The 27,781-nt window shown below is 48.1% G+C and overlaps 1 protein-coding gene across 2 annotated transcripts in view; it reads left to right on the top strand.

Moving 5' to 3' along the window:
• The first annotated feature begins 277 nt into the window (after positions 1 to 277).
• TOP1 (DNA topoisomerase I) overlaps positions 278 to 27,781 on the top strand; it is a 67,064-nt gene continuing 39,560 nt past the window's right edge. Inside the window, exons 1-3 of one of the 2 annotated variants that reach the window (XM_061441774.1) lie at positions 278 to 551; positions 1,057 to 1,081; positions 27,245 to 27,347. In XM_061441774.1, the coding sequence (XP_061297758.1) occupies positions 519 to 551; positions 1,057 to 1,081; positions 27,245 to 27,347 (161 nt within the window). In that variant the 5' untranslated portion in view covers positions 278 to 518. The remainder of the gene's footprint in view (positions 552 to 1,056; positions 1,082 to 27,244; positions 27,348 to 27,781) is intronic. The other variant, XM_061441775.1, reaches the window with a different exon arrangement.

The raw sequence follows: 27,781 nt of genomic DNA, 5'->3' as shown, positions 1-27,781 counted from the left end.
CCCCGCAGCGCCGCCATGCTGCCCAGCCGGTGGGAGGAGCCTCCTATGCAAATCAGCCGGCAGCCTGCAAGGGTGAGACGGGGCGCATGCGCAGTTCGCGCGGCTCTTGGCGAAATGCCGTAGACCCCTCCCACGGCGGGGCAGGGCACGGCATGCAAATAAGGTGCGGTGTGCGTTATCCGATTGGAGGAGAGGCAGGAAGAGGCGGGACCGGATATGTAAAATGCGACCCGGCGCAGGGAGCGTGGGAGGAGCTCGGAGGGGTTCGGAAAGAACACGAGGGGGGAGGGCGTGGCCCGTATGCAAATAAGCGCGCTGCCGTTGGCCAGCTCACGGACTGGCCCCGCCCCTTCAGTAGGCGGTGCTCGCGCCTGCGCAGTGCGGAGGGACGCGGACTTAGTCAGTTACACAACCGCCGTGCCGTCTGCGCTGCGCCCTCCCCGTTCCCGCGTTCCCGCGGCTGTAGCTCTGCTCCCCGCGCCGCTGCTCCCGCCGCTCCTCGCCCGCAGGCCTCCGGCATGAGCGGGGACCAGCTGCACAACGACTCTCAGGTGAGCTCGTTCCGCCGCCGCTCCCGCGGGACCCCGGCCCATCGCGGTGCTTCCTTCCCCTCAGGGCCGGCCCGCCTGGCCGCCCCCCCCCATCTCCTGTAGCCTCGTTGAGGGGAGCAGTTCCTTGCTGCTGCCCCCTGCCCCCGGGGGGAGCCCTGTCAGCCCGGCCTGTGCCCCGCAGCGAGCCGCGGCGCCCCATCCACCGGCCCCTGGGCCCGCTCCTTCTCGGCGGTGGGGCTGAGAGGACCCGTGTGTGACCCCTGTCTGGGAGCGGGTGGCTGGGGAGGGTCACCCCGGAGCTGTGCGGGTGGCGAGGGACGGTTCCTTCTGTGCCCCCATTATGGAGGGCACCGCGCTGGTCCTTTCTCGTTTGGTATTTAATTTGTTACAAATGAGAATGAGAGAAGTGGGGGAAGTCCAGGGCCCTCTCCCCAAAAATACTGCCCCCCCCCCTTCCCCCGGGACGTCGGTGCTGACCGTGTCTCCTTGTCTGCTCTCCCCGCAGATCGAGGCGGATTTCCGAGCGAACGGTGAGTGTGGCCGCGGCGCGCCCCTCGCCTCGCCGCGCACAGACATGGCGTCCCAGAGACTAAGTCCCGGCTCCTCGCTCACCGGCCCCATTGTTCCCATCGAGCCGCCAAAAGCGGCCCCTTCCCGGCGGCCTCGCCCCACCGCGGCCCCCTCCTCCCCTAGACGGGGCTCCGGAGGCCCCCGATCCGACCCTATCGCCTCTGCCGGGGTCTCCTTTGGGCCCAGATTCCTCCCTGGAAAGTCGCCTTGTCGACGGTCGGGACTTAGTCTCTGCGCCATTTTCTTTTTCTCTCTCCCCTGTGAGCCTTTCTCTCCTCGCCTCCTCGCGAGCTGCCGGCAGCGAGCCTTCCACAGGGGCACCGGGCTTCGATCCCCGGCCCCAGCCCCTGCCAACGGAGGGGAAAGCGAAGGTTTTGGTTAAAATAAACCCCTAAGCCGTGTTTTTTCAGTCGCAGCCTCCCCCCCTCCCCGTTTCTGTTCCTTTCAGGGAATCCCTCCCTTCCCCTAAAATGAAAGGTGATTGCAACATGTTGCTCTTTAAAACAATCTGCTGCATCCATTTTAAGATCAGTCTGGTTCTTCCCTTGCGGTTTAATTGATGTTATTTCACCTTGTTGGGGGGGTTAATTAAAATAAAACCCCTCATTAAAAAAAGACCCACACAAAAAAACCCAAACCCAACCAAAAAGCAGCGTAGACAATTCCAGAAGGGCAGACAGCATCACTTCTAAAAGTTTGCAAGCTAACTGTTCATTTTGTTCAGAAACACAGCTGCTCTGTCATTTTATATATATCTATTAATATATACACTTCTCTGTGGCTCTTTTTATATACCCATATAATGCTGTATTTTCTAATCAGACTCTTAACTTCTGCTTGTTTATTCATTTCCTAATTGCATTTCTACTCCCCCCTCAAGTTGGAAGGTGTCAAATTGAAAGGCTTAGGGTGGAGGGGAGGTGAGGATGTACAATCCACCTTTGTGTGTATGTGCAGTTGTCGCTGTTGGGGTGTGTAAGGGACTCTGAGCTGGCCTCTGGCTGGGGAGGTAGTAGAAGGCAAGAAATGGTTGGAGATACCATGACTTGGAGTGATTTTTAGCATGCTTTTCTGAATGATGTCCATGTGCTTTGTAGACTACTGTATGTAAATATTGACAAGTCTATGGGTGCACTTTTCTTCCTGTCATTTCATTGGAATGTGATTGTATGTGTTCAGTAGAAGCAGACAGTAATGAATATGAAGGTTTTGAACTTGTATTTCTATTCTGAATCTATAGTAAGGCTCTGTGAATTAGATAGAATTAATGAATTAATCTTTGAATTAGTAGAAGGGCACAGTGGATTTTCCCAAGTTCAGGAGTTGCTCTTGAAGCAACTTAAATAGGAGCATGTATTTGAATATTTGTAGTCGTCTTATGCTGGGAAGTATTTGCTTAAGGATCATCTTCAGGGAAATGTGCTCTCTGGTAAGCTTTTGTTATGTCCTGCTTTCCATAGGGGAAATGATGCATATTTGATCTTTCAGCTTCCAGTGCACCTCTGAGAAGGGGTTTTTCTCCTCTGTTGTGACCATGTGCTGTTTCATTCTGTAAGGAGTATTAGGTGCACAGTCCTTAAGACTCCTCCAGTTTTTATTTCTACCATGTGTTGGAGGAATTTAATACAGAAATTCAAAGTAAGGCACCTTGATGGAAAAAAAGAATTCCTGGTAAATCAAGCCTATGTCCCCCAAACCCAAGCCAGCAGGCTTTGCTGCCTCTAGGAGTTACTATGTGGCAGTCGTGTAACATCAGTGGGGCTGATGAGAGGCCCCTAAAATCCAAAATGCTTTTCAGAAAGTTGTAAGTCTTGTGAAGGGAATAGTGCTGAGTAGACACTGTCCTCTCCGACCTTGGACCGTGGCTGATCTCCCGTGGCCTCATCCCCTCTGCTTGCTCCGAGCTTTGCTTGCCTCCACACAGGGGTTCTTTGCATGTCTGTGTCAGGCATGGATCTGAGAACAGCAGTTCTCATTTAGGTGTAGCAGTGAGGCTCTAGCTCTTATATTCTTGTTTTGATCCTATTTAGTGGCAAAGATTAGGAGTGGGTGGTAGGAATTTCATGTACTTTCTTTCCCCAGATGTTTGGAATTGGTCTGTACTTTGATTATTGTTAGGCAGTCCTTACCAGTGCAGCCAGAGTCTCCTTTTAGGCTGCCTTTACTTTTACATTTGGGGGAAGGGAGGTTTTCTGGGGGCTGGTACTGACTCATTCTAAATGTTGAATGTACCAGCAGTAAACATTTTTGTTAATAAAGGCTGTTTTGGGTGACTTCTGGATAGTTTACCAGTAATAGAGCAGCTGAAGCACTTTGAAGCTTCCTGTTGTTACTCATGTTCCTATCTGGGTCGATGGAGCAGGTTGTGATCACACAAGTTGTTGCAGCTGGAGTAAGGTGGGTGGCGGTGGATCTGCTCACCCGTTGCAGGTCACCAGGAGCACCCTGGTTGTAGCTGAGGACTTGGATCTGATTACACCCCTGTTCGATTGATAGCAGGGTAGTGTTAGGGATGGGAGAGGATACCAGCAGAAGGTATGTGTTCCTGGCTATTTCTTGTCATTAAATAGCCAGATCATTCTAAGCAAGAGTGTCCTGGGCAAATTCCAACTTGGGTAATTGCATTCCGTCTCAATATCCAGTTTCTCCCTTCTGTTTAATTTGGCCATAGTGGGTATTTTTTTCACCTTAACTGTATTTTAGTATCAGAACGCACTGCAAAGAATTTTCCATGTTCAGTCCCAGCAGTGCGTGTTTGCAAACCATCCTGAGAGCAGAGTGGTGCTGAAACACTGAGCCCTTTCTGCAGGCAGCACCCTCCCTATCTTCAGTGTTGGAGAAGGGAAATGGCACTCTGAAACTCTTATTTCCAGTAAAGCTTGGTCACTGCAAATGACCCCTTCACACACAGCTATGGACCTGGGGAGAAAATAATTCTTAAGTTTTTTTCCCTCACTTGGTAAAATTGCACATGGGAAGCAATATCTGTTTGGATTCTGTTGAGTTTCGCCTTTAAGAGCTTTAATTAAGGTTGAACTTCACAACCTCTTATTATTGAGGACAATGTTGAGACTAAAAGCAATTTATCTTGACTTTCAGTTCTCCCACTGTGTTTGCAGAGTGCAGTAGATAAAAGTTGCTTTTGTTTGCAAAATAATCCAGTTGGTATCCAGAGCTACTAAGTTCCACAGAGTGTTGGTGCTGTCTTGGCTGCTCATCAGCCTCAGATCAGAACTTCTTGTGTGTAGAAGGTGCAGGCATCATCCCAAGCAGTGAGTTTTTTAACTCTGGTTGACTTGACCAGTAACATTAAGATGCAGTTTGAAGTCTTGTATTGCTGTGGCAATCATTATAGTGTATTACCAGGGGTCAAGTGTGAATTTGCTTGTCCAGCATCAGAGGCTGGCTTCTGGAAGCTGATCCCCCTTGATGGAGTGGCTTTACTTCAGTAGGGAATGTTTCTGAACAAGAAGCAGCCCTTATTGCTGCAGCATCTTATCACAGACTGGCAGGTTATGTTGGCTCCTGTGGCACCTCTGTATCAGGTGGAGATATGAAGGGGAATGAGCAAGAGGGAAACTTCAATAGCAAGAGCAATGCAGGAGCACCTCACAAACGAAGGAATTCATGCACATTTTGTGTTTTACAGTAAATTGATGTGTCAGTGTGATAGAGCTGCACATGTAAAAGGTGGGGAGGAATTAAATGGAGACAGTCTGAAAAGCAACATAATGGAGAGCCTTAAGATTTGTCAGTGGTTGTGAGCAATCTTTTGGGGGCTGGAGTCTTTCACACCCCTCCCTGTTGGGGGCCTGTGTGGTTCCCCCTTGCTGCTCCTTTGTTGGTACCCTCTTGGTGGTGAGAACCCTTTGAAGGGGAGCCGGGCCACTTGTGCTGCTGGGCCTGTGTACCTTAACGCTGTGGCAGAGCCACTGCACTAAGCAAGCCTCAGGAGGTTGAGAAGCTTGAAGGTAGACGCTGCTCTGTCTGGCTCTTGTGCATGTCAGGGTGAGACCGGCTTTTAAGTTCCCTGGGAACTTGTCATCACCAGTGCGTTTAAATGTCAAATGTTTGGCAGGGGCTCCAAAATACAAAAGGTAGTTAGTGGTATTTAGATGCAGACTGATATCTTCACTGAAAGTTTCCTTTCCTTTGTGATGTGGAGATGTGGATCCTGAAGAATGTGGTTTGTTCCTTCCCAGAGAAGCCTTGCATTGCTCCCTGACTTCTCTTCCAGGCTGCGGTGCTGGTGAGGAGCCTGCATTGTGAGAAGTGCTGCCCGCAGTCTCAGAACAATACTTGGGGTAGTTTTAAGGCTGAAACCATTTAGCTTTTTTATTGTGGAAATACTGAACGTCACACACCAACCTCTGCAGAATTCCTTACTCTCGTTTTCGTGTTGGTTTTCAATGTGTTAACAGCTATCTGTTGCAGGGCTTATGGAGCATGTCAGTGCAGCTTTGCCATGGGTATTGTCAGATTGTGCCAGGTGAGGCTGCTCTGGAGTAAGTGGCTTGCTTGACACTTCTCAAATGGAAATACATGTACTGTTGGTATGCTGCTCTTCACCATCATGTGCTGTGGCAGTTGTTTGCAGCTATGTTCCCAGCAGTAGCCTTAGAAGGGTTTTACTAAAGACCTTGAGGTCTGTGTGTTAATTGTTGTGACACCTTCAGCAGCTGGGTTAAAGCTTAATGGGTGTCGAGTGGGAGATCAGAGTGTTTCTGCTTGCTGCAGCCAACTTCTGGGTTTGTTAGAACTCAGCACAATTACCTAATGTGCTGGAAGCTGTGTTTGGGGGGGTTAATGGCCTATGTGCTCCCTTCTTGCACTTGTTTTTCCTTTTCTTGCAGTGTTAAGCAGGATCTGTTATTAATGTGCTGCCAGGGCTGCCTTGTTTACTTGGTAAAACATGAACAACTCTTAACCAGGGACCAGTGTCCAAGTGTCTGTTACACGGCTTCACTAAATGAGGGACCCAGCTCGTGAACATGAGCAGATACAAATTCAGGTGTAATTTCATTTACAGCTGGGACTTGAGATATTTGCTAGATAGTTCATTGAATTCCAGGCTCCTGAGTTGCGATGTCAGCAGAAACTGCAATAATATGTAATTATAGCAAGTACTTAACATCTCATTGACTCAGATTCCTCTGTTAATGATTTCACTGGGTTCCTGTTCAAGTCAGACCTGCTGAAATGGCAGAGCCACTGCCCTGGTAGAGGCTCCAGCTCAGTCTTCCTGGTGCTTTGAATTGCTGCAGTTCTGCTCAAATCTGCTGTTCGTTATTGGGCTGCAGGGATGGGCTTTAATGACACAGTGACTATTTAAGGACAATTAAACGTAAGAAATGACTGAAGATTTATGTGCCTTTTCACGATGGGATAGTTTCGAGTCTGCTTTTCCTGGTTGTGCTAACATAATGTCTCAGCTCCTTGTAAGACATGCAGTCATTCAGAAATAGTTGTTGGCTTATTAAATTGGATGCCTTTATAGAGACTGCCCCAAGTTTTATAGGAAACCTCACTCTTTAAAATGTGGGAGCAAAATGCAATTGAGCATCATGTATTCCAGTGTCTTGGGTTTCCAGACCTGAGGGAGGATAGTTGTAGCAGTCAGTGTTTCTCTCCTTGCTTCTCTGGAGCTTTTTCATATGACAGCTCTGCCTTGATGGACCTTGGCCCTGCGTAACTATTGGTTCTGAGCTGTTCAGCACTGTCGGGGGTTAAATGTGTATCATTAGGTCTCAAAACACTTCCTCCTGTTAAGAAAGCGGGAAGGTACAGGCTTGCTGTTCTTCAACAGTGCAGTGGTGCCTTCTGGCTTCACAGTGAGAGGTGTGACATCTGGAAGGTGATGTGAAAAGAAAGGATGAAGTTAATTTTGTATTCCTTTGTGTTTTGTGACCTGTAAGGTGTGAAGAGCAGTGGAGAGCTGCTGTTGGCCATAGGAACACGAGCATGCATGCATATTTTCAGGTTGAAATTTGGTTTCTACATTTGACCTCTCTAGCTCCTCAGCTGATGAACAAGTGAGAGCTCCAGACTTGAGAATGGGAGCGGAGAGTGCAGAGCGGCTGTCAGGCTTCCTGAGACATGATCTTTTCTTAGACCTACGTAATGTCAGTTGATTCAGTTGGGCTTCTTTGAGCTAAAAGCATGTTTTGTTAAAGCTCAGCCTGTGTCAGCAGGAGTCGTGATGTGAAGTACACAGCTTTGAGGCAGACTTTGCAAGAAATGATATTCTGGGAGGAGATCCTCCAGTGCAACTGGTGGAGATAAGGCTTGGTGCTTTTGGGGAAGTGGGAGACCTTTGCAGTTAGTACCCTTTTAATATCTGATGTTAGAGATGGAGTCCTGCAGTAAGGAAGGATGAGCAGAAGAGGAACAGTGTTCAAATAAGAATTGCATCATGGGTTTGCTGGAGTGTTATCACAAAGTTCTAGTGATGTTTTCCATCAACTCAAGCCCTGTTTGTCCACCAGAATAACGTATTCTGGGCAAAAAAGACAACTTGACCAGACAGCTCAGAAATACTCCATTTGCTTTGCCTGGGGGAAGTTGCCTTTGTTCATAGCTTTTGCTTTAATCTCAATAGCTTCACTTGAAGATGGTTGTGGCAGTAGTTCAGTTTAGACAATTAACTTGCACTGATGCTGCTGTGCTTTGAAACTGCTGGTCCCCAGCACAGAGCCTTGGGGATGGACAGCACTGAGCTTTGCTCATGGCTTGGGGAATGTCTGAGATGCAGCTCTTGGTGGGCTGGGGGCAGTGCAGGCTCAGCTCCTGGAGTACAGCAGGAAGGGGAGAGAGGTGCTTGTCATGCAGGCTCAGCAGACAGTAAGTACCTCATTGACGGAAACCTGTGTCTCCACCTGAAGTAAGTGAATCCCTTTGTAAGTCTGAAGGTCGTAACTTTGGAAGTTGTGGTGATTGCTGGGTAAAGAGGGGCAGCATCAGACCTGTGGGAAGCTGGTTTATCGTAAGTCTCCTGTCAGGCTTAGAGCTCAGACTTCCCAGGAAGTTTCTAATGGGCACATCTTTTTGAATTCCTTATCGGTGTTTTTGACATGAGTATTTATTTTTTCATGTTCACAAGTTCACCACATGCTTTGTGCAGGTGTGAGGTGCAGCAGTGTGCGTGTATGTATTTTTATCTTACACCCTCCTTAAAGAAGGGGCTTTCAGGGAGTGTTATAAAGACTGGCTTCCTTCTCCAGCAGAGAGCTGAGCTTCACAGTGCCCACCAATGGTGAAGATTTTCTCCTCATTCTACCCAGCATAGACGGATGTGTGTTACAGGCAGCTGGACTTCCATGGAATTCAGTTCAGAGCAGAGCGGTGCTGCAGCTGGCTGTATCTTTCCATGACTGGAGAGAGATTGATTTCTGCCTCAGGAAAGCTTGGGGTGTACTTGTAGCTTCCCTGCACTCAGTCTCTGTAGCTCATCTTTAGCTTGGTCAGCTGTGTCCATGTGAGACATGCTCCGTGGTGGGTCTGTACCAGTGTTCTGGCTTTGGCTAGCATAGGAGAAATTTTCTTCATAGTAGCTGGTGCTGTGGGTTTGGATTTAGTGTGAGAATCGTGTTGATAACACACTTGATGTTTCAGTTGCTCAGACAGCTATCCAAGTGCCTACTATGTCTCATCAGCTGCAGTGTGCAGCTGAAATGGTCTCTTACACACTGCATTTAGCAGATAGTACAGCTTTATCTGGGGGAGAAACATCCTTAATGAAGAGACAGTTCTGATGCTTCCAAATGTCCTTTTCCTCCCATAATGCCAATTTCCAGAGACTTCTAAAAATAAACCCTGGTGACTTTTCCTATTGCTCCTCAGTTTGAAATCTCAGTCGCTGATTTGCACAGTGTTAGTAGTTGCAGCAAGCCCCTGGGATGCAGTAATAGAGCGTTTTGCTGTGTCAGGGAATAAATGATGGGAGCAAATGAAACGTGAAGTCTCGTGTTGAGCATGGGTAAGACTCCATGCAGCTTGTCCGGGCTAGAGCCCACTGCATGAGCACTGCCTGCCTGCCTGGAATGAGCATTACCAGTGCTCTGTCATTCCTGAAGCCCTGGGCTCACTCCACTGCTCAGGGCACGCTGCATGCCATTAAAAGTTATCTTGTTCCCATCCAGATGTCTTATCAGGTTGTTGCAGCTACAGCTGTGTGGCAGTGTCTGAATGGGATCGTTTTAAGACTTTTTAAGGTGATTTTCAGACACAGACCAGGGACTTTTTTAATGGTAAAAAGTCACGAAAATAATGACCAGGAATGGAGCAATCCCCAAGTAGAGGTGGCTGTTAAATTCCTCTGGCATTTGTCGCTTACTCTGACCTATTGCCTAATGCTGCTTCACATGAGAACAGGAACTTGCAGAGATCTTTTTTTTTATCTTCTGTTCTGCTGCACACCTTTCCAGTTCGAGCAGTGATGTCGTATGTAACATGGAATAAGTGACCCGTGGTTTAGGGCCAGGACAATATACTTGAGTTGAACTTTTTAGTGATGGCAGTGGATCCAGGCGTATATTCCAGTGTTTGAACAAGGGCCAGGTCTGTCAAAACAGCTGTTCCTCTTCCTCTGAGGTGGCAGCTTCTTGTTTTGAAAGGTGGCCTGGAAAGACCTTTTGGGGATGAGGGTGAGGGACAAGTAGGCTCTTGGCTTCTGTGTCGTTGTTTTCTTCCTTTGGAGCGGGACACCCTGCTGCACTTGTGTGACCCGAGGAGGGCTGTCTGCCTCCATCCTCTGCAGCGGATGTGAGTGCATGGAGTTCTTTCTGTCCTTAGGGACATCAGTAGCTAAGCTGGCAATTCCTGTTTCTGGTTTGTGCAGTGCTGTGCTGCCAGCTGTCAGCATTGCCTGTAATGCTCCGGCTTTGGGCAGGCCACGTGGAGAGAGGCTCCGCTGAAACCCAAGAGGAAGCACTGGGGAGGGACAGTAACACGTGGATGCTGTGCCTGGGATTAAGGTCCTTTGTGCTACATGTTGTTATCCTGTCCTAAGGCTGTGTTGTTTAAAAAGGGAACACAGTGGGAGAACAAGGAGTACTGTGCTCTTCTCAGAGGTGGAGAAGCAAGAAGAGAGGGGGAGTGATGTTTGCCAGTACGGTAGTGGATGTACAACTCTGGCTGGGCTGGGATTCAGTTTCAGCTTGGAATTCAGTTTGATTTTTAATTCTCTGTGCATTGAAGGTTGAGGTCAGCAAAGCAGGGCAAGAAGGAAAGGACAGAGGGGCTCTGCAGGTGTGATGTGTGCTGTAAATGCAGAACTTATCTCTGGAACTTAAAGAGTGCTGCTTTTTCTCTGGTACTACATTATTTCACAGACTAAGCTGCTGTCTGCTGCGTTTTGCAGGGGTGAGGTCATTGCCTTTGCAGTAGGGTCCCTGATCTGCATGTGGGGTTCTGGTATCCAGGTTTTAGTTGTTAGCCTTGGTGTGACTGTCTCCTAACTGTGCCTTGAGCAGTAGGAAGAGCATAGTATGTCTTCTGCCAGTTTGTAAATGCTAGCAAGTGTGAGAGTAAGATCAGTTACTGGAGAGATAAAACAGCTGGGATGGTCAGGTTCTAGTTTTAACTTGCCTGCAGAGGTACACTTACCAGTTAGACAAGCACACTCCATTTTAATGGAGCCTTTTGGGAAGCGGGAAGCAGGAGCTCTTTTGGGTTGTGTGTGAGGGAATGATTCATTGCAACACAAGCTGCCTGTGTAAAATGGAGGGATGGAGCAGCTCTAGTGACGTACTCTGAGGTTTGGAGTCTAGAGTTAATGGCCACCAGATGGGCAATAAAAGGCTGCTGCTCTTCTTCTGAGGACTGAGAATGTCACTGGGGCTGTGGTAGTGCTGCATGTGCACAGCAAGCCGCTTGTGTGGGTCAGAGGAAGCTTTCTGTGCTAGTGCAGTGACGCTCGACACTTAGGTTTTGGCATTGGTTTTGACTGAAGATGAGGTTCATTCAGCTCGGTAACCGTGCACCTTGGTGGTAAAGACAAAGAGTCTTGAGTGCTTCCTGGCAGCAGAAAGAATAAAGTGTGTGTTGTTCAGTGCACAAGTGCAGATTGTCAGATCCAGAGGCAGTAGGTTCATGTAAGCACAAATACAGTGCATGAGATGAACTCTTAACAACTGTGACCTTGATTAACTTGTGCAGTGTGGCTTGGTCCTGTTGTAGGTGTCATCTTGCTCCGTCTCTTCAGGAAGCAGACACTGGCACAGATCAGAGCCAGGCTGTCCATGCTGTTTACTCTGCTGTTGGCAAGTTGTCTCAGTGGGGCTGTGTTGATGTTTGGGTTGCTTTGTTTTGCTCTAGTGGATTGGAACATCTCCAGCTGCCCAGGATACCTTTGGACATGAGTGTGGATAACATGCATTTTTCAAGAGCCTTTGCCACTTTTGCCTTCTCATTTCCTCGTATGTTCTTCCTCCTCCAATCCCAGGAAGCCTCTCAGAGAAGCTGGCATCTTGTCTGAGTCATAATATCGTAGCTGTGTATGTCACCTCTTAAGCAAGCTGTCCTCGAAATACCTGTTTTTATGGGTTAAAACCTGCTGCTCTGGAGTTTGGTAGCTGTCATAAAGTGCATTTTTCTTTTATCATCAAGTAGGCTTATTCAGCATCACTTGTCTCTAAAGGAAGCTTCTTTCTAGGTTTTAGACTGTTCTGATTGTATGTTGGAAAGAGGAAAGCACAGCTTGGCACTTGGTGCTCTATCTTGGCTGCCTCAGCTGTCAGTGGGCGGTCTTGGGCTCTCCCAGCACTGTGTAGTTTGGTTTGCCCCAGCCTGTAGCTGCTCTTGCAGTGGATGGAGGCTGTGACTGGGGATAAGCTGCCTCTCGCAGTCATTTGGAACCTGGTGTGTGCAGTCAGCAGGCAGGTCACACCTGATGCTGGCAGCAAGGGGATTGGAGCTCCTAGGAGCTAGCGCGTGCTTGGCCTGTGCCCATAGCTCCTCAGTCCTTGGCTGGGCTGGAGGCAATGCGGACGCCCTGGCCATGTTCCTGAAGGAGCTTCACAAAGTCTTTGTGTGCTGAAGTTAAAGTGTGTGTTTTTAAACAAATTCCTTTAGAGAGAATGAAGCTGTGGAGCATTGTTCTGTGAAACAAGTCCCCTGTAGCTGTATTTCACAAGAACATGAAACAGGGTTCAAAACAGATGTGAGCCTTATTTATTAATGGCAGAATTAGTTTGTTTTTAATTTCAGTCGTTGTGTTTTTTCTCCCTTTTTTGTAAATATCCCACCCAGGCACAGGAGCCTCAAGCTTGGACTCCAGTCCAGACTAAGAAACCTTAAATGCCAAAGGGAACTCCTTAGCGGATGATTTTTTCTTTTTCCTAAGCTGAGTTTATAGTGTGTTTTTGAGTGTATTAACAGTTTAATCTCAGCAGAGCTCTGGAATGAGTCTGTGGCAAGGAGCTCTGTAGAAGAACAGTCAAAGCTCTCACTTTGGTTGGTTTTCCCCTGTTTGTAGTACATGGACTACAGACAACTGTAATGGTGATTGTTACCACTGTTGCTTCAGACTGGAAAGTTCTCCACTACTTTTCGGCCCAGATTTGGTACTCGGAAGGGTTTTCGTGTGAGCATCCATGAGGTATATGGAGTCTTAAAGCTGAATGCAAATTTGTGTCATTTCTGGGTTTCTCACAGGTCTCATTCCAGGCTCTGAAGCTGGTGTCATTTGGTTAGCAAGTGTCAGTGACAGCAGTGTCAGTTCTTGGTCCCATAAAACCTCAGATCTGAACAGTCTCCCCAGCTCTGGCAGGTATCCCAGTGGTGTCCTGTTAGGCAGTGTGGTTACTGCTAAGGGGCAGGGATGTGATTTCCCAAGTCCTGTGATCTGAATGTGTTTGTTTCTCTGCGGAATTAAATACAGATCAAATGGTGTGAAGAGATTGGAACTCCAGAAAGGCACTGGTATAGGAGCAAGTCATTGGGTATCTTTGTATACTGGGAGCCCCGTGAGGATTCTTCCCTGTGCTTGCTCCAATTTTCCCTTGCACTTGATCGCACCAGAGTTACTCTTGTATGTCAGCACAAGCAAGTTATAATGCTCTCCTTGATGGAACAAATGCTGCTTGGCATTTAACTGCACACTTTTCACTGCAGCAAAGCTGGATTCTCTGGGAATGTGACACTTGGCATTAGCATTGTCTGTGTGTTACTGTCTGTAGTTATTGCTCTCACTTAAATCTGTTCCTGCATCAGGGTGGCTGTTGTACTACTATGAAGTGCCAGCAGCAGAGTCTTCAGTCCTTGTCACAGATTGTAGTGGCAGAAAGTATCTTGGTTTATATTTTAATCTCAAGGTAACTCGTACTTTAAGTCTCTTGTGGAACCCTTGAACTGGTTTCCTGGTGGTAGGTCCTTTCTTGAACAGGGACTGTTGAACTGTTTCACCTCTTGGATGCAAACATCTGTCTTTGGGAAATCAGCTTGAACTTAGATTGCCCCCAGCAAGTTTGGGGTATTTGGTGCACCACCACTAGACAAGAAATGTTACTGTTATAAGCTGTTACTTAACTTTCAATTGTATTATACCTCTTTCTCCAGGAGGATCTTGCTGTGTCCCCACGGCTTCTTAGTTTTGGAATGACATGTGAAGCATCTTGTGCTATTTGATGCTAACTTGTGCTTCTGTTTTCAGAGTATCTATGCATATTAATTCTTTCTGATGCTATTAGGGCTACTTACATAGTTTTCCCACTTCCCTTAGTACTACCACAGTCATTAATGAGAGCTTGAGGCTCCGGTGTTTCAGTATCAGTGCCTTTAACAGTTGACAGTAAAAGGTGATCACAGGATGGGGGGGGGTGTATGTTTTTTGTGCTCTGCTGGGGACTGGAGTGCAGGAAGTGAGATCCTGGCTGTTGTAAACCAGATCCAAGTTCAGAAATCAACTGGTGCACTTCCAAACCTGTGGAATGCTGTCCCTGAGTGCAGGCAGACCCGGGCCAGTGTGTTCAGGAGCTGAGGGCTGCTGTGCTTGTGTCTGGGCAGAACTTGCTCTGGGGAGGTGAGTGCATTTTGCTCCCAGGTACCTGGATGTGCTGCCCCTTCCAGGCTGGGAATATCGGGAAGAGGAGGGCAGGAGGGAGCTGCAGAGCTGCTGCATGGGGCTCTTTGCATAGGAGCAAGCTACATCAGCTGGAGAGAGAGGCTGCAGACGTCAGGCTGCAGTTAGTCCTTCATGTAGAATTCATCATAAATTTTAACAGATGCGTTGATATAATTTTAACTCTAATGAGAATCATAATAACTTTTAAAAAATGGTCTTGAGATGCACAAAACTGGCAGCCAAGGAACTTTTATAAATAGCTTTTCCCTGGCCTTGGAGGTGGGTCAGTCAGGAACAAATCATGAGATTGTAGATATTCTTCAATGTTCCTCTGGTTTCCTTTGCCCTTTGCTGTCAAATAATAAGTGGAAAGACGTTTCTTAATTCTTCCTTTGGAATACTCCTGGAAACAAGCAAGAGAAGTTGTTTTTCTCATTTGGGGTTATATTGAAGAGGAAAACTGAAGTCTCAAATCCCTGTGTTACTTCTGTAGTGCTCATAGTTTGGGGCCTGTTTCTAACCCACCAACCAACCTCGTACTTAGATACTGTTAGGCTTGCGTTGAGGAAGCTCACAGGGCAGAGGCAGTGTGGTGGGGCTGCAGCCGCTCTGGAGCAGAGCCTCGTGTGTGGGGGGATGTCACTAGTGAAGCACTTGGCGAATGGAGTGCAGTGATAGTGAGCTCTGCGTGACTGCATCTGCAGAGACTTCCCTTCAGCTCCAGCAGCTCCCGCAGTGACTGGGATGGGGGAAGCTGTTTGAAAGCTGAAGGGAGCAAGCTTGCTTTCCACACCTGGCTATTTGGGCATGGGTAAGAAAGGATTCCTCTTGAAACTGAGGAACCAGATCACCAGGGCACTTTTTTCAGTTCAGTTTCCAAGGGCTTTCTTTGAATAAACTTCAGATGCAAACCAAATGAAGCAACTGTTTTTCTCTCCTTCACAAGTCTCATTCTCAAGGCAGGTGTGAGTTGTGCCTGGAGGTGTTGGCAGTGAATTCCACCCAAAGTCAAACCCAAGCAACAGACCTCCCCAGACTGATAACACATTGCATGAGCCTTTTAACTGCAAAGGGAGGAGTTAGTTCTACTCAGCAAAGTAGCCATGATGTGTTATATCCTGCATTACCAGTGGCATTTTACATTGAGGTGTGTGTCTGGGTGTGATGCAGCAACTGCCACTAGTAAGACTTGACCTGGATTTGCCAGTGGAAACAGATTACAGGTGCACAACCAGATTAAAATAGGTGACTTCAAGTACCAGTTTTTGCTGATGTGAACTGCAGCCTTGCAGAGGAACTTGGTGCATTTGAGTATTGCAGTAACAGCCTTATTGTAAAACTCACTATTAAAGCTACTGTGACCTGCACTGCTGTGGTACTGCTGCTTTCTCCATCCTCTGTCCCTTCCTTCCAGAAGCCTCAGGAGTCCAGTTGAAAGTGCAGGAATCTCAACTGTCTTTAAATATTTATCTTTTACTCACTTTTGGATGTGTTCTAGCTGTAATCTTCTTCTATGCTAATGGTGTTAATGTCCCCTTAGGGCAGGGGAACTGCATTCCCTCCCTTGTGTTGAGAGTGGGCTAGGGACAAAGCAGACTGGTGATAAGATGCTTGCAGACAGCCTGGAGTGGGTGAGAAATCACTGAATTCACCCATAATGGGTGCAGAGGTGAGATTTGGCTGTTTCCATCCAGAGCAGCCCTACACTTGAAAGAAACCATTGTAGGTAGGAAAAACAACAACAGAGTAGCTGGAGTCTCTGGGAGTTGCACCTGCAGTGAAGAACCAGCTTAAGTGGGATAAAAGTATAAGTGCCTGGTGTGCTGAGACAAACCTGTAAGGCTTTGACCATGCTTCCCTATCAGTTCAGGTTCTAGGCATGGCACTGAACAAGCAGTAGGAGAACCCTCTGACTCCAGGTTGTGAAACAGTGGGGCTGTTTGTCAGAGGTGATGTAAAGCTTGTACCAAGCACTTCTGTCTTGCAGACTCAATTTATACTCTTAATAGTGGGGCTTGTGGAAGCCATGCGCTGTTCCCAAGGGTGCTGCCTCCTCAAGTCTTCCCTCCCTGCAGCAGGCAGGAGAGAAGCACTGGCCAAAGCCGCATCATGTAGTCAGGGGATGGTTAGTAAGAGGCTTTGAAGCAGTGCCATCGGAGCTTCTCTTGAGGCCGCTGAGCACAGCCTGTACCACTTCCATGTGTAGAGCTGTGTGTGTGATCCAGGCTGCTGACAGGAGCTGCTCACTGCCACAGCAGCGTTGCAGTGCGCCTGCTGGGCTTTGAGCTGCTCCAAGAGCTGTGCTCGGGAGCAGCCCTTGTTCTGGGTCAGACCCAGGCCAGTCAGACACGCCAGCCCCGTGTCCTGGTGTGAGAGCAGGAGCTGGGAGCTGCTCTGCGGCATCACTCCTACACTGAGGAAGTGTCAGGATTTCACGTGGTCTTTACAAACTAATTTGTAGTGAATCCAGGAATGCTGGTGATGTGCACAGCAGAGCAAGTGAACGGGTGACACCACTGCAGTGCATGATTCCTGATAACACAGCAGTTCTCTTGGCCACTGCAGTTTTTAAACTGAAACTACTTATGCCTCAAAATCATATCAATCTCAATTTTCTTGAAATAGCCTAAGTTTCTATTAATCTCTCCAAGAAGGAGCGTGCCCCTGTGTTCTCCTGGTGACCTGTCTGGAAGCTTGTGTGCAGTAAGCAGATGGTGACTTTGCATTGGAAATCGTGTTTGCACCTTTCTGGTGATGGCACAAAGAGCATTTGGAGGCGGCAGAGCCTTCTGCTGGGGCCACTGACTCAGCCTGTGTATGAAGCACAGAACGTGAAGTTCCTGTCTGCAGTGGGGCTCTGTCAAAGGCTGCACCAGAACATGTTCTTTGCTACTGACCCAGGCTGCTGAAGGAACCCTTGGAGCTGCTCCCTGGGCAGTGCTTTGTCAGACAGCTCCAGGAGCTGATACAGCCCAGCTACCTGTGGCAGGCTCCTTACCCCTCGCTGAGGGCCTAGGTTTGACTTGGACCCTGCGGCTGAGCGTGAGCTGGGGCTCTCTGAGCTGTGGAGCAACCAAAGAGCAAAAGCATCTCTGTGGGATGGGTAGTGGCCAAGCAGAAGTGAGACTTGCTCATCCTTCATGAGAGGGGATCGATGAAGAGGCTTATGTTGGTCCAAACATCGTGCAGCCCAAGAACCCCTTATGGAAAAGGGTTTCTGCAAACCAGGAAAATGAGGGTGAAGTGAACCATTTTGCTTTGGATTGTGTTGAAGTGAGGGATAGGTTAGCTTGTGCAGTCCCTGACAGCTCCAGTCTAAGCATGATAGAAATGATGAGTCCCTCTATAGGAAATGCTTTGGAGAAGCAGGGCAGAGGCCAGGGTGACCTTGGGCAGGTCTCTTGTGCCTATTCCCAGTATGGTGTGTGATGGTTTCTGTGCTGAGCCTTGGATCTGTGCTGAAGGTTGGCTGCTTTCTAACTCTGCAAATAGGATTAGTCCCCCTTACATTAGCTATTTGAATGCCCATAGATTTTGCCTCCTTTCATAACTTTAAACCAGTTTTACACTCCTGGGTGCTGGACTGGTTTGTGACTAAGCATCCAGCCTGTCCTGCCTCCTGTGCTGTATGCGAGTTGCCTTTCACATGATGGGGAGGAAATGGGCAGATCTGGGAGAGCTGGAGATCAGATGCTCTAGTAAAAACTGTTTGGTGTTAGCGGATGTAAAAGAAATCCCTGGGGAACGTCCTTGCCTGCTTGGCTTTATGTAGACTGTTCCTTACAAGTCCTCCAGGGGCTCAGCCCTGTCTGTGCATATAGTGGCAAATTTGGAAGCCAGATTCAGTTGCAGTGGACAGACGGCTTTTGAAACCCAGAGCTACAGCTGGGGCTGTCCTTTGCTTGCTCTTGCATCCAGATCCAAAATGCAAAAGGTGATACTCGGATGCAGGCACAGTTGGCTTTGGAAAGGGTCACTGTCTACTGCAGCTGCCCAACTTCCCACTTTTCTACCTGTTCAGACCCTTTCTGGACTAGTTTGAAGTGGGAGGAGGAGGATTAAATGCTCACTGAAAGCAAGGCAGTTGTTGCCCTGACAGCAGCTAGGAGGAAAGCAGGCATACACCATAGAAACTCACCTGCTTCCAGCACAGCTTTGTTCCTAGAGTTCTGGAGCTCTCCCAAGTCCCACAGTGCTCACTGGGTGGATTTTCCCTAGATCCTGCTCTCCGCCTCATCCTGGCCTCTGATGTGCAGAGAGGTGGTCGGCCGTGGCTACTGAGGCTGGAGAAGTGTGTCTTCAGTGTTGCAGCTTCTGTGAAGAGCAGCGCATGACTTGGTGTGTTTCTGTGGGTGTACACTCATAAAGCAGCAGAAAAGCCTGCTGAAACCCTAAGGGAAGGGAAGAGTTGGCACACAAGGTACTCAAATGTGGAATGGAGGAGGCCACGGAAAACAAGTGCTTCTATTTGCAAGAGTGTAGCCTTGTAAGAATCAGTATCACTAGTGATGAACTGGGTTTCTCTTGCCTTGTTTCCTCGAGAGATGGCCTCTGTCTCCCTCTTCCCCAGGCCAGCACAGCAATATTTGAGCTGCACACTGATGCTGGTCATGTCGCTGAAGTTTAACATGCTCTTCTGCTTTGTTAATGGAAACATACTAATGGGCTTCAGTCTGACTCTGATTTCTACAATTACAGGAGAATGTTTTACATCTGGGGGATCCCTGGAAACACATGTTTCTGTTCACAGTGAACTTTTGTTTTTGAATGCAAATAATGGATTGAAATTTCATTGTTGCTTCTCGGTTGGGAGCCCTTTGGCATGTGTAAGAAGCAGCTCTTAACTTCGCCTGTCTGTACTGATCAAACGTTTTCATGCTTTATAAGACTTCTTCAGTCTTGTCCTTTTGTAATAGCATCTCCTGCAGTTGTGCTTGCGGTGGGTTTATGTATTTCTGCACAGCATCCTGGATCTGCTGTGGCCACGTATGTGCTGTGCCATCTCTCAGAAGAGGCCATGGGAAAGGCACTGGCAGGTCATCACACTCATTGCTGCTGTCTACACCATGTGCTAGTTTCACAGCGTTGCAGTTTAAGGCCAGCACCCCTTGATGCCACAGAGCTGCTATCTTAATGACTTTAAACAGCATTAAACACCCGCAGTGTTGGATCCTTCACCAGCAGGTGACAAACTGAGGTCCTCAGCAAATGAGCCGTTCATCCAGTGTGGCTCCAAACATGCACTAAGGAAGATCTCTGTCTGAATAGGCTCTTGCTACCTACTCACCTCCTGCTCATTGGTTTAGATTGATGAAATGCCAGTCATGACATTTGCTTCAGGTTAACTTCATGTCCTAGAGGCTTCAGTCACAGAAGATTGGAGTGATTGGTCTGGGCTTCTGGCCTCCTTAACCTATCCATGATAAGCTTTCATAGTTTGAGGTTGTTAGGAGCTGTTCTGCTCTTCTAAAGGACAGAGAATGGCTGGAGGTGATCTGTCTGTCTATCTATCTATCTATTTCCCTTACTCATCACCAAGTTATCCTACAGGTTTCTTACTTTCCTTCCATTCAACAGCAAGGAATACAGGGCCTTCAAATGATAGGATTAATGGAGAATGCAGTAACTGAGGGGTCTGTCTTGTTCTGAAGCCAAGTTTCTCAGAACAGCCCTTTTAAGGAAAAAGACACAGTTATCTGTCTGTCCCTGGAGTAGCATTTGCCTCAAGTAACTGCTCAAGTGTGGAGAGGGGTTGTAAGGTCATTGGTTTTAGTGTTCTATCAAAGCCTCACTGTTGTCAAGCTTTGGCAGCATTGGCACATGTGGTGTGGTCAGCTCTGGCTTCAGCCCAGGGGGAGTTTGGTCTCGGAGTAGCCGTAGCCTGGAAAATAGGTTGACTGAGATCTCAGCAATGACGTGTTCTTCATCTGAACCCTTACAAAGGAAGGACGCACTCTGGAGTCTTCCTTTTAGTACTAAAGTCCCTGCCTTAGCCAGGTTGAGCTGTTTGGGTGTTCTGCTGCACTTTGCCAGGTTCCTTCCTCATGAAGAGTTGTGGCTGCCCCATCCCTGGCAGTGTTCAAGGCCAGGCTGGACACAGGGGCTTGGAGCAAGCTGCTCTAGTGGAAGGTGTCTCTGTCTGTGGCAGGGGCTGGAGCTGGAGGAGCTTTAAGGTCCCTTCAACCCAAACCAGCCTGGGATTCTATGAAGCTTTCACACATTTGTTTCTCCTATTTCTTCCTTTGTATGATTGGAAAAACAAATGAGCAAGGATCTGAGCTTCCCAGCCAAGAGCTGGTGTGTGTGTTCTCCTTTTGCTTAGTCAAAATTAATATAGTTGTTCTGCAGTAAACCTTACAACTCAGGTTCCCTCCTGGCTCATGGAGGGAAGCAGTGATGCTGCTGGAGTATCAGCACCTGACCTGGTGCACCTGTAGGGAAACAAGCCTGTGACACCCCAGTAATTGTTTCATTTGTATCTGACTGCAAGAAGGATTTTAAGGATTTGGCAACCGTTTCCTGTAGCAGTATTGATTGTGGAGATGTCCTTCAACACTGGTGAAGGGTTGGGCGTCAGTTTGCTTTCGAAAGGTCTGTCTGTGCCGTGAAGACTCTGACCAAGGCTTGTTTCAGTATCCTTGTAGTCTGGTCCCTGACACCTCCTAAACCCCAGGTCCTGCTTCTCATGGAATTCCATGTGTAAGTTGTGGGGAGCTCACATTGTGGTCTCGGGTGTTTCAGTCACTCCCAGCTCAGGATTCCACGTTTTGCAGTCAGCAGTTGGACTAAAGCAGCTCAGCAAACAGAGCCATGGTGCCTTGCCAGGGGAGGTGTTGTGTGTGTTCTGTAGCTGTGTAAACAGGGCCATTAGGCCAGTAAGTGACACAGCCAGTTTGATGGGAAGTTTATTTTAGGTGATGGTTGTCTGTTCCAGTGTTTCACCCACGATACCCTCCTTTCTGAACAGTGCCTTCTGGGTATGGTTTTCTGCTCTTGACACTTCAAGCTGCATCTAGATGTCTTCAAGGTCTGTATCTTTCATACCCACTGCTGTTTCCTTTCAGCCTGCCCTGCTTGCTTGGGAAAGGTGCAGCTCTGGTTTCTGTTCATTGGCTTTTCCTCCCTCCGTGTTTGGGCTACAGCAATGGCAATTCCAACAAACTCCACAAACAGTGCGCTCAAGTGGTGGAACACCAGGATCCTGCTGTGACTTCCTCCAACTGGAATACAGATGTTTCAGTGAAGTTTAAACCTCTTCCAGACTGGTTATGTGGAAGTATTGCACATGCCTTTAAAACTGATAAATCAGAACATGAGAAGTCAGATGAGAAGTCCAAAACCATAACCTGTGAACAGAACAGTGAATCCTGACCCCCTGTGCCTCAGGCTGTGCCACCTTCTCCATATGGCTGTTCTGGTCCATAAGTGTTCTGCAGATTGGCTTTTTCATCTCCTCCAGGTGCTGCTTTCTCCGGTGAACAGTGTACCTCACAGCCTTTACTGTGGCCTGTGAGGTAATCTGCTAGCCTATCACTGCTCATGAGAAAGCTCTTGGACAGTCACTAAAGGTTACACTCTTTCTATTTGCTGATACGATCTATGTGTTGTAAAAGGTGGTGCCACACTAAACCCACTGTGATCAGCTGCCTAAGTCAAAGGGGCATGTTCTTTGTCAGGAATATGAAGAGTATTGTCACCTTGAACTACGTTCACATGTTTGAACGTTCATAGCCCTTCTTGGCATCATTTCAGCATCTGAACATTGATCATTTTAATAAGTCTTTTATACCCTGCATGCATGAAATAAAGACCTAAAGTGATATGATTTGTAAAATAAATGGTAACAAATGATAAAACTTTAGTAACTTGAAATTAAGAGGCCTTTTTCTGCTAATGTGTGGTTTTCAGGTGACTGCTTTTGGGAGAGCCTGTGGGGCAGGAGTAAAACTGTTTCCTTTGGGTGGTACAGAGTCTGTTGCTTTGCTTCTGCATCACAGCAGGCGAGAAGGACATCAGCCCGAGGTGGAAGGAGGCTGCAGTTTGTGAACGTCTGACTTGGAGGTGGTGCTTCAGTTTAGAAGGGACCTCTGTGTGTGATTGTAGTAGTTTATTAGAAAAGTTGCTGTCAAAACTGAGCTACTAAAGTAGGAAGTAGGCCTGATCTCCTTGAGTGTGATAGGGAAGGCATTTGGGGTGGGGTTGAGGGGAGGAGAAAGGTGATTAAAAGTATTTTAGAAGCAAATGAACATCTTGTGAACTAAAGCTGCTCTGCTCTGGAGCCAGGCTGAGAGAGCTGGGCTGGGTCAGCCTGGAGAAGAGAAGGCTCCTGAAGGGGAGACCTGAGAGCAGCTCCAGTGCCTAAAGGGGCTGCAGGAAAGCTGGAGAGGGGCTTGGGACAAGGGATGTAGGGACAGGCCAAGGGGAATGGCTTGAACCTGCCAGAGGGGAGACTGAGATGAGCTCTTAGGCAGAAGCTCTTCCTTGGGAGGGTGCTGAGGCGCTGGCACAGGGTGCCCAGAGAAGCTGTGGCTGCCCCATCCCTGGCAGTGTTCAAGGGCAGGTTGGACACAGGGGCTTGGAGCAAGCTGCTCTAGTGGAAGGGGTCCCTGCCCATGGCAGGGGTTGGAACTGGATGAGCTTCAGTTTCAGAGAATTAGCAGAGAATCCCAACACAGACCAGTCTGGGATTCTCTGATCCCACATAATAGTTCTGGCACCAGGCTGTGCTCTCACGCCAGGGGCTGTTCTCGTTCCAAAAGGCAGCTCTCACCTTTGCTGTCCCATGGTGCTCTTCCTTTTCTTCTCTAGGCTGCAGCTGCCTGTGGAGGAAGGTTTGATTTTACTGCATCCCTGCTCTTGTCATGCTGTTTGTCGAGTTGCCCAACCTTTACAGCTCTGCTCCTGGTAGTAGAGCTGCCCCATTGCAGTGATGTGTGTAACACAGGCATCGCAGGCAGGGCATGACTCAGCCTTTCCCCAGGGACTTGGCAGCTGGGACAGATCAAGCAGCCACAGACCAGAAGTGCTTAGAATTTCCCATCATTGGGTCAGGCGTCTTTGGAATTAAGCAGAGTTGAAAGATGAATCAACGTAAAAAAATGCTGAGCTGCTCGTGATTGCTGGAGGTACAGGGGATGGCAGGAATAGCACTGGGGCTGCAGTAAGCTGATGGAGGCATACCAGGCATTAACAAGGATCCAGTGCCAGGGACAGCAAGCTTTCTAGAACAGAAGAGGTGCCAAAAGCTGTATTTGAGTTAGAGCATAGTGAAGGGAGAGCCTTTAGGGGTAATGGATCCGTGCCCAGTGAGCATAACCCCATCCCCACTGTAACCTTCATGCTGGAGAGCAACTTTGCAGTTTCTGAGCTTTTTAAATGTTGCACAAGCTTTGGGGGGTTTGAACTTTGCTCACAGTGGATTTTGCTAATGCTCTTGGAGAAGGAATAGTGGTTTATCTCCTTGTTCAGGGAGCAGACGTACTTGATAGAAGACATAAGAGGCAGGAAATAAATTTGAATGTGTGACAATGTCAGAGCTCACTCTGGCTCTTGAGAGGCTGGGCCTTCAGCTGCAACTGGGAGAGAGTTACTGGAAGCTGGAAGGTTCATCTAGGAATCAATATACTAAATACGTCAGGGAAGAGAGATTGCAGACAGGAACACTTCTTGGATTGCTTCTGTGCTGATGAGGTTTGGTGTGAGGTGGCCCAGTTCCTAGCTGGGTCATCTGTGCCTGTGTAATTCAGTTGGAGGCGATGCTGTACAGGTCTCTGTGCAGTGGGTACACATTGGAGTGAAATGCCTAAACTTGTGTCATGTCAGCTGCCAGGTAACCATCAGCTTGGACTCTCAGAGCCAGTCTGGCACAGAGCATTTGTGTGATGCCATGAACAGCGAATTCTGTCCTTCTTACTGACCCAGTGAGCCCATCTCCTGAGCTTCATCCAGCCCCATCCTCAAAAGAGACACCAAGAGCTTTAGTGCCTTCTGAACCCAGAAAATGTCATATCAAGGAAGATGGGGAGAGACTTCTCAGCAGGGCCTGTTGTAACAGGACGAGGGGTGATGGGTTTAAACTAAAAGAGGGAGATTCAGGCTGGATGTGAGGAAGAGATTTTGTGCTATGAGAGTGGTAAAACACTGGCACAGGTTGCCCAGAGAGGTGGTGGATGCCCCATCCCTGCAGCCAGTCCAGGCTGGATGTGGTTCTGGGCACTCTGATCTAGTTGAAGATGTCCCTGTGCTCACTGCAGGGGGTTGGACTTTATGAGCTTTGAAGGTCCCTTCCAACCCAAAGTACTCTGACTCTAAGAGTATTCGATAAACTCGTTTGATGTCTTTATTGTTAACCTTAGCATTGTGGCAGGAAGCAGCAGCACTGAGTTGGAATACCAGGCCAATATTCCACAATAATTTAACCCTTGAGAGACCTGCCTGGGAGACCTCCATGGAAGTCCTGGATTTAAAGTGCTGTCTGGTGTGGGAGGACAAACCCATCCAGCCCTGACAGCACTCAAACACCCTCCTGCCAGCTCCCCGGGTGCTTCATCCATAGCCAGAACACCTCGGGGACAGACCTTCCTGCTGGAAGTGCTTTGGTTGCATGGCAGAGGAAGCTGAGCTGTGCCACACGTGGGCAAGCAGAGCTGCTTTAACTGCTCAGGCACTTACTGCTTCTGTACTGGGCTTTAGTTGTCTGGAAATCACAGCTAATGGGAAACAGCGCAGAGGACTGGGGAGGTGGATGTGTGAGTCCAGTGTTTGCAGGGTACAGCCCTGGAACTCCTTTTCAAGAGCAAATACTAATGTCAGCTGGAAAGCACGAGTCAGCTGGAAGGGGATTTGGTGCTGAAGGTAAAACACTGCGCAGTTTTCTGCTTTCTTTTCTTTTGTGAAATAATGCTGTGGCTCTGAGCTCTGCAGAGGAGAGCACTGAGCTCAGCTGCAATCGCTTCCCAACACTGGGTAGAATAAATCTACTCCATGTTGGTACGTGCCTCCTTAAAGAACATTACAAAGTGAGTGTACATGGTTCTATGAATAGCAGCAGGATGCTTTCCTAGCAATCTACCTATTCATGGAGAGTAAATAGATGGTTGTTCACTTGAGCCGGTGCTTTGGAAGCAGTGAGTAAACTCCCTGTGGAATAAAGCCCAGGCGGTTTGCAAACAGGCTGGGCTCGAGCTCCTGCCTCAGCTCAGCACTGCTGTGTGTGAAATGTGCTGCAGAGACCCTTTTGCCAGGGGAGTGTGTGTGTCCTGGTGGGCAGAAGGGTTCTGAGGAGCTGCTGCTCGGCAGCTCGGGGTGGAGGTGTGCATTCCCACACAGCTCTGCCTCCTGCAGAACAGCTTTTACTTTGAGCTGCTTGAAAGCTCTTGTTACTTGTTTTGTTCTGTAACACCAAATGTTGCACACGACCTGCCACGTGTCTGCATCTCCAAATACAGACATCTAAATCCTGTGCTTTCCATCTCTATCCTGTGTACACCAAAGCACTAGGAAGGGTCGGCAGGCTCGGGAGGATGGAGGAAAGGTGCACAAGGCAAGTTGGAGGCTCAAGTGTCAGATTCAGAGGTTGCTTTAGGTTGTCTCACTGCTGGTGTCTGAAAACAGTACCTGAACTGGGAGAAAGCAGTGGATGAAAATCATACTCTGTGGGTGTTTGCTAAAACCAGCTCAACGTTTTGAGGTTACAGAAAGAGCTGGTGTGAGTTAAGGAGAAGAATGAATTGGTGGCCAAAGACTTGGAGCCAGGAGGGTGAGGCCTGGCCTGGCCTCGCAGTGCCTGTCCCATATACATCAAAACATCCTTTGGTTGCTGTTTCCTGTTCTTAGTGGGGGGATAGTGGCCTTTTTAAAGGCATAGTACTATCCTTACAGTTAGTGAAGCATTAATAGCTTACATCTAAGGTCTCTGGTGGGAATTCTGGCACTATTAGCTGGAAACAGTTGCCAAAGTCAGCACAGGCTTTGGGGTATCCTGAGGAGAGAGCTTGATTTTAGTGGCTTTGAGAGGCATGTTCAGAACAAAACCTGGGGGGAGTCTTTGAGTATGCACAGGTTCTTCCCAGTGCTGCAGTGACCTTCCCATAAATGATAGGTGCCTTTGAGGTGCTAGTTCAGCCTCAGCTCCTGTTTGCTCTACTTACAAAGAACATTTAAAGACCTGAGAATGCTTATAAATGAGTTCATTTACAATTCAAGTCTGTTGCTCTTTTTCTGTGCTGGATCTATTTCCTTTGTGCTTTAAAGGGCTTTATTGTACAGTACAGGTGTCACTGAGGGTGGGAAACGTCACTCAGTGGATACTGATACCAGTAACACTGTGTTCATGTGGCTTTACTCGAGTGCCACCTCCCATGTGTGACCTCTCAGTCAGTTGGGACCAGCCCTGGTCCCATAGGTGAGTGCCCACCAGCACACTCACTGCAGTGCCATGGGGATTAGCGGGGGGGCTGAAAGAAGGTGAGTGTCTGCTGCACAAGAGGAGCATGAGGAGGGAATTCCTATCCTTTGTTTTTTTCTTTTCCTCTTCCCTCATTACTCCCCTTTTCCCTTGTTGTGTGCCTCTCATGCCAGGTGGTGTTGAGGATAGGGGGTAAGATGATTTTAACCGAGGAGAAGGGGCTGCTTTGTTTGGACTAGATACCTCTGGAGGTGTCAGTCTAAATTCTAGGATTCAACAGGCTTAACTTCAGAGCTTTGTGCTCTGTTCCTGTATCCTTATAATCTATATGACATGAAATACTCAGGCATATGAAGGCAGGTTTGCTACTTGCTGTAGCCACTTCTTACCTATTTTGTAAGTAGGGCAGCATTTCTTCAGAGTCCGTAAAGCATTTCAGGGTCATTGAGCTAAAGACCATATAAATGTGCATGTTGCAAAGATGAGTTCATTTGTGCTGCAGGAACAGCACTGAGGAGCCCTGACACGGAGGAGTTTGTTACAACTGCTGGATCCCAGAACAGACCAGTGTGGGGTGGGGGGAAAGCAGAGGGTCAGGAGGGGGGTGGAGCTTTCACCAGCTTCGTTTCTTAATGTTTTTTGCCTCTCTGCTTGCAGATTCTCACAAACACAAAGACAAACACAAAGACCGAGAACACCGGCACAAAGAGCACAAGAAGGACAAGGAAAAAGACCGGGAAAAGTTCAAGCACAGTAATAGGTGAGGAAAAACTTGAAGTCCTCCTAGGCTAAAACAGCTCTGCACAAGCAGTCCTACAGGAATTACTCTGATAATACATGAGGGCAGAATTGCTACATTTTAAGTGTGGCTTATGCAAGTGTAGGTGCTTTAAGCCTACCTTGGTTCATTGCATACATCTCCATACGTGAAGCTGCAGTAGTGTTTCTTGCAGATGTGAGCCAATGCTAGTGTGTAAGAAGTGACTGTAGCTTAGTGTGTTATTAAAAGTGTTAAGAACTAGTTTAACCCCACCTGCATGAAGATTGATCAGGTTTGTTCATAATCTTTGTGTGGTTCCAGTTTGTCAAAAATGTGGAATTGTTGTGTGTTGTGTAAACCCCACTGGTTCAGCACAGGTGAACCTGATGTGACTCCTCAGCCTGTGAAAAATCAGAAGAGTCTTGAAAGATGGT

This window comes from Pezoporus flaviventris, unplaced genomic scaffold (genome assembly GCF_033815535.1).
Source record: "Pezoporus flaviventris isolate CSIRO_AGI_PZ_B2104156 unplaced genomic scaffold, CSIRO_AGI_Pfla_v1 ptg000213l, whole genome shotgun sequence".
Taxonomy (NCBI): Eukaryota; Metazoa; Chordata; class Aves; order Psittaciformes; family Psittacidae; genus Pezoporus; species Pezoporus flaviventris.
The sequence above is the reverse complement of the archived record's forward strand: the minus strand, read 5'-3'. Positions and strand labels throughout refer to the sequence as shown.